Source organism: Polyergus mexicanus, unplaced genomic scaffold (assembly GCF_030449975.1).
Source record: "Polyergus mexicanus isolate NDT 795.1 unplaced genomic scaffold, iyPolMexi1.0 SCAF_10, whole genome shotgun sequence".
NCBI lineage: Eukaryota > Metazoa > Arthropoda > Insecta > Hymenoptera > Formicidae > Polyergus > Polyergus mexicanus.
Genome location: NW_027223330.1, coordinates 7,724,036 through 7,730,892, shown reverse-complemented (window position 1 = coordinate 7,730,892; position 6,857 = coordinate 7,724,036). Strand labels below are relative to the sequence as shown.

Below are 6,857 nucleotides of genomic sequence, written 5' to 3'. Positions count from 1 at the left end.
AGGGGGTGGGGGAGTTATGCGGTAGTAGGCGACTCGGCATTATGTATTTTATAATGATCTCACAACAAAATTGCAATTTGCAGCGGGCGATGTCGTATCTTCTACGCGCGCGCGCGCGCGCGCACACGTTTCCTTTGCCCGTCTCTCTTTCTCTCCTTTCCCCTCTCTCTTCCCCTTTCTCCTTGCCTCTCTTATCCAGCTCTGCGAGCTTTCCGTCCCCTTGCTCGCAGGGCTGGAGCGGACTGGGTTAGACGCCCCGAACGAAATAAAAGATTTAACGTCGACGCGCATGAAGCGCGACTGGACGCAACAACTTTTAAAAGTCATATATACGTCATTAAAGAGATCCGTCAGTCTATCTCGCAATTATTTCTCCACCCCTTCCAATAACGCAACTATTGTATATAACTGGAGAAGAAGAGCTGTGCGTATACATGGTACATTAAAGGGGAGAATATACGCTTAATTACTCGAACGTGACGTAAAATTCTCAACTTGGGCCTTTTGTAGAGTTAAGCGAAATTCGCGCACCTCGTACTCATTTAATATACGGGAGGTATTAAATATAATTCCAACAGGGGTCGAAGCGGTTTCCCGTAATCGTTCGCGCACCCGGTTATAGAAAAGTTGCGCTACGCGAATCTCGTTTCTCGACGTCCCTGGGGTGCGTCGTCGGTAGGGCGGGCGCGTTCTCGCACCTGCGAAGAGCTGCCGCTTTACCTGCCCTGCGATTCGAAAGAACTTCCTCTCCGCGTGTCGTCGTCTCTCCGTCTCTCGCCCCGGCCGGGCGCGCATTTTCCTCTCCGCGTCATCGCGCGCGCACCCTCGTCACTCTCTCGGTTTTTCTTCTCATCCCGCCGTCCCCACCCTCCTCCACCCTTCCCGCTCTTTCTTTTCTTCTTTTTCCGACGGGCACATCGTTATCTACTCGTTTAACTCCGCCGCCAGTGGTCTACCTCGAATCAAGTATCACGTGTACCTAATGGCGTGGATTTAAAACGCGCCGCGCGTTTAAAAGCGTTTCGAAGAACGGGGCCCGGGGAAGGCAGGACCGACCGACCGACCGGTCATCTGTTTAATGCCGCTTTGAAATTTTTATATACTTACGCATATCTTAGCATATATATATCTAATTTACATTTATATATACTATGGTAATGCCATTAATTAGGAGCGCATTCTCGTTACCATATTAATTTTATTAAAAGAATTTATTCATTTTCTCTATGGCTTGGCCAATTCCCCGTAATCACGCGAGAGAGAGAGAGAGAGAGAGAAAAGCGAAAGGAGAACGATTTAGCCTGTTCTCTGAATAAAAATCATAGATACGTAATACTATCCGCAACGTAAGTATTTATACGCGAGCATTTATATTATGTGTACTCGCGTGCATTTGCGGTTGTATTAATCCACACGCACACGCATACGGTACCAGTCACGACTGATCGATGCTTCTGCCGCACAACCCGCTTGTTACGGGGGTGGCTCGCGCGCGGTACAGGAAAGGGGTAACGCTGGGATGGACAAACGGGGGAGCTGGAGATTAGACCTGGGAAACAAAGCATGCAATCGGAACGTTAATTACATTAAAATGAATTGGAGAGATCGGACTAATCGAAATTGTCTTGCGTCGGCGCCGAACACAATCGCTCCGTAATGCGAAATCCAATTTTCCAACTTAGATCACCGCATAAACCGCAATATCGTCGCTGCGAGGGAAAACAGCTCCCTTACGGATCTTCTTTCGTATTGAATTAAAATCCGTCGCCCTTTAGACTCGACGCAAAAAAAAAAAAAAAAAAAAAAAATATTTATAACGTGGGACGAAGAGAGACAAACGTCGAGTAACTTTTATTTCCTCTTATCAAGTATAAATATACTTCTCATCGTTACTTCAATTAGCATTTTACTATAATTATTATACTCTTTATTTATCCTGTATTTTTCTCTATTCGCTCTTTTTTTTTTTTTCTCCTTTTCCCGTATTATTTATCGTTCTCAGCTTGTTTTGTTCGTTCACGATGCGCGCTCATTTCCATCGCTGCCATCCGTTCGATATCTCAGACAGCTTCCTAATACGAGCGCGCGTTTGTTCGGCGTATACTTCCAAATTGCGTTCAGCGGCTAATAGGAATTTTGATTGACCGAATTAAATAGTTATCGAGGATCCGCGGTCCCTCTCTTCTTCTTCTTCTTCTTTTTCTCCTCCCTTCTCTTTGGCATCGATTAACTTTATTAGGACCTCGCTCGTTTGCGGGACGTTAAAAGGTGGGAAAAAGAGGATAAGAAGAAGAGGAAGAGGGTGGACGATACCTCGCGCGCCTCGCGAGCGGATTGCGGGTGAGAGGCGACAGGGGGTGAGGGGGGGGAGAAGGACGAGGGGGCGAGAGAAGGATGGGGGTGAAAGGAAGTTCACCGAGGCAATTTGTTGTTAAGTCGGAACTCATTTTCTAGAACCCACACCCGGCTAATGCCGCGACTGGGCCTGCTGCAGGCCACCTCATTACCAGACCTAGTCAATTTCAATTTAATTTGCCAGTCGGCTGTTTCGCGGAGGGCGCAATACGTATGCGCGCGTGTGTATATATATATATATATGTGTGTGTGTGTGTGTGTGTATAGGAGAGAGGGAGGAAGAGGGGAAGAAGCGGAAAGAGTGGCGACCGCATAGCTTTTTAATTAAACTGGAAACCGAGGCCGCGATTAATCATTATTATCTAGAAAAATTAAAGTAACGCCGTGCGAGAATGTGTTCCGCCCCTGTCGCATACGTATAAGCCTCTTCTTCTCTACGCGAACGCGTATTGTACGTAACACGACGGATTCTGTGCCGGTTTATACGCTGCCCCTGTGCCCATTGTATGTGATATTAAAAAAACGGAATGGTGTTTATTACATCGCACGTTACGTCCCGAGAACGTCGGCAAGTTTGTTACAACTGCGATTTTGTGAAGAAAATAAGCCGTGTTTTGTCAACTGATAAATATTCGCGCTTTATTCTTTTTTCTATTTGATGGGAGATCCGAAACGATGCAGAACGGATCTCCTAATTGAATTCGATAATTGCAAAAATTTCGCGCGATTCGCTTACGGGAAAGGCAAAGGAATAGCTTCTATCTTCTATTGCCAATGTGATTAAGAAGCGTAACGAGGATTAGATAAGATACGTGGAATCGAAATGAAGACTCGGCGCACAAAGACTCACCGAGTGTTGGGCCGAAATTTGGATTTTTAATCGCACAAAGCGCTAACGAATCACATTTAGCCTGGCGAGAGGACTCGACCCGCTCGATCCTCCTTCGATACAAGGATCTTGGATAAACGGACAAACGAATCAAATAATTACGCTAATTAAAGCCGCCCAATTTGCGCTTTAGACAATTAAAGTGCCGAGGGTAAGGTAGTCCAACTCATTAACAGGCGGGAGTCGTTCACACAGTCGCGCATCTCCCGTGTGCGAATACGTCGTTTCGACATACGTGCGCCCGCACCCATTCTTGTATTTCTCTCTCTTATTCCCTCTTGTTAGCGATAGAGCGCGGCAAAGGGCACGCATAATGAGCGAGGGTGCTTGGATGAGGGGGCGATCCGAAGGATGGAGGGCGCGATCTAATCGAGAATCGGACGAAAAATCACACACACATATGTATTAAACTCAGAACTTTTATTATGTTCTTATTTCACAGATCCAAATCAATCGTGCGATCTAATTGCCGAGAGATTTCGCCCGGTTCGTCAAATTATTGCTTCGTTGCGAAACACACGTGTGACACGCGCCTTTAGACACGCGCTTGTTAGGGCAGAGCAAGATTGACACGTCGGTCGCAATTAAAACGTAAGGGGGCACGTGGCAAATTGCGTATCGAGTTAGGAGAGCGAGGTATTATCATTGGCGAAATCAACTAATTAGAAATTGCGTAGACCGCTCGTTAAAGATCGCCCCGACGACCGTAATCGCCAATTACTCTCTTAGTGCGCTGAACTTTGCTCATTAAAATTATTAAACGCCGCGGGCTCGTATTTGCTCGCCGAATTTTTACAGTCCATCGGGACTGTAGAAAATATTACAATATTACGAATCATATATCTTTAACCGTGATTTTTTAACGCGAATTTATAATCGGTTTTTTTTTTTCCCCCCCTCACAATGTACATGATAAAACGCGAATTATTCTGTACGCGGAGGATACAAGTGCAAGAAGTAATCAACCGTGCTTGTAGTTAAAATACGAATCAGCTGGTAAAGCCCGTATATACGCGAGACAAATCTTGACTCGAGCAATTGTTTTATCGATGATATATCAAAATTATTATTAATCAGACGGTCCTCATTGTCATTTATCATTTGCCGATGAACCGTTACTTTCCATCAATTACTCCACCAATACATGTGCCATATTTACCTTATTAGTACGAAACACTCAATGCCTAATTTTAATATAACCCGTCTCTCTGATGTCATAAAGATCTATCCAGATGTTGAAATGATAAAAATCCTAGGCATTCCACCGCAATTCATTTAATCATTTATTCAGTTAACCAACTATCAGATATTTTTGTAACAAATATATATATTCTTGTCTGGTACATGTAAATTAATAATGATTCCAAATATGAATTACCTCTTTTAAGTATTAATTACGAAATAAAATAACGAATAATTTGTATTCAGAGTTTCACATTTTTTATAACTGTCATAAATAAGACTCGCGGATAATCGAAAATTCTTGCTTGTCATCAGCTTTCCAGGATGGTCATGTAAAACACGCGTGAATAATGATACTGGTAATGATGTCGGGCGATTAAGAGGCCGGAAAGAGAGAGAGAGAGAGAGAGATAGGAGGGAGGGGGGGTGGTAGGAGGGAGGGAGAAAGAGGAGAAGCAGATTTTATGGCTGATCCTCGATCATCGACTGTATAATTCCTTCTATCCGTTCTAGCTGATTGACTTGGTCGTCGGCCTCTAATTAACAATTATGAAGAAATGGAAAACGTAGATCGATTCGGCCAAGCGGCACGCATCTCATTAACCTCGCGGAGGATGCGGTCCGGAAGTAGGTACTCGGTTAGATTGATAAGGACGGTACCGCGATTAAAACTTATCACGTCGATTTATTTACGAGATGCTTGACGGAAAATTCTCCGCTTAGGAAAAGCTGCCTTCGATTAGGATCTCGCCACGTGCGCGATGAACAAACAGCGGTGTATATCTTTAACATTTTATACTACGTAACGCAAGAAGTAATCAGTTAACTTAACTGGTACGAAGGAAATTGAATTAATAATGCGATAGAATTCTCGATAACGTCTCTCGCAGAGAGTTTCTAAACGATCGTTTTTATATATCTACTTAATTATTTATAAAATCATACGCGAGACCCCCTCATAGTTGTACATTGCGATTACCATATTTAACAATATGTGAAACACCATATATACGACATACTTTACTTTCATAAATCGTGTCGGCTTACAATCATACGCGAACGAGAAAGTAACGTTGTGTGTGCACGACGAGAAAATCTCACAATTTCGAAATTCGTGCATTACCATTTTTGTTTGCATCCGCATTTTCCAGTGATAGGAGCACGCATTTAAAATTGAACCGTTGCGAATGATCGAAGACAGATCGCAAAAAAAAAAAAGAGAATAAAAAGAAAAGAATTAAAATTGTCATTTGGCGAGCAATCATCGAGATACTGGGCCACGCTAGCGCGATCAGCTGTATCTCCGACAGATAAATTAGCAATTTAATTATAGAACTGTCAGCCGGTAATTAAATTAATAACGAGAAACCTCAAATCTCTCTCTCTCTCTCTCCTCTCTCCTTCTCCAATTCAGTCCGTCGTCGTAACAACCTTATGCGCGCTCTCGAGTAAAGTCGGACGCAAATATCGATATGCCGACTCCCTATTGCGTGTTTCAAAAGCCGATTTAATTAAATATTTCATTAAATTTAAATGGAATCTGATTTTAACTGCGACGCGTTTCCATACGACGCCGGAAAACATCGCAAATTGGTCGTTAGATCGCGGCGGGTCTCCTTCTAACTTCAATTCGAGAGGATCAGGTTGAATCCTCGAACTTGGACGAGATGATCAAGTACCGGTAGATCTCGATGCATCTTTCGCGGAACAAGTCCTTCTTACGACGTTGGTTGTTGGAGAGACGTGAAATCGTGGCGCTCTCGCATCTCGAATCCTCATTCGACATACCTACGTATCGTTACATAGCTAATTGCTGCATAAACAGCCGGTTTTACGAGCCAACGGGTATACGACTGACAACCGCTTCGCAAACATTAACTGCCATTAACGTGCGCGTTACATGGTATCGCATCGCGCCGGTACCGTAGCTACAAATGTGTGTGTGTGTGTGTGTGTGCCGCGAATCGAAATATATGAAAATGATATTGTTAAAAATAATCGGAGACTCTCATCGTCATCGGATATCTGGCGTGGGATGTTCTTCGCGTCAAATTCTGATTATAATTTCGTTTCGAATAACTCAAACGAATCCGCGATTCTTCCTAAGCCATGAGATCCAAACATTTCCACATTTGACGTTGGATGGACTGAATCGAATCCAATCCAATCGCACGTCTAATCTAATCGTATGCTTTTACCCTTGTTATAGGATGTTCGGTAGTGGCGGCGTCTGCGCGAGTTGTGGCAACGCAATACCAGCGAACGAACTGGTCATGAGGGCCGGTGAATCGGTATTTCATCTGAAATGTTTCAATTGCAATAAATGTGGCGGTCAGCTTGTCTCTGGCGACAGGTAAGAATTTGAGGGAAATATCTCTCTTATTATTGTCAGAAATTTATATCGCTCTTACATGACACGCGACTCTTGGAC

The 6,857-nt window shown here is 43.8% G+C and overlaps 1 protein-coding gene across 2 annotated transcripts in view; it reads left to right on the top strand.

Moving 5' to 3' along the window:
* LOC138936956 (uncharacterized) overlaps positions 1-6,857 on the top strand; it is an 86,797-nt gene that overhangs the window by 74,910 nt on the left and 5,030 nt on the right. For both annotated transcript variants that reach the window (XM_070302769.1, XM_070302770.1), the window contains exon 4: positions 6,636-6,779. In XM_070302769.1, the coding sequence (XP_070158870.1) occupies positions 6,636-6,779 (144 nt within the window). The remainder of the gene's footprint in view (positions 1-6,635; positions 6,780-6,857) is intronic.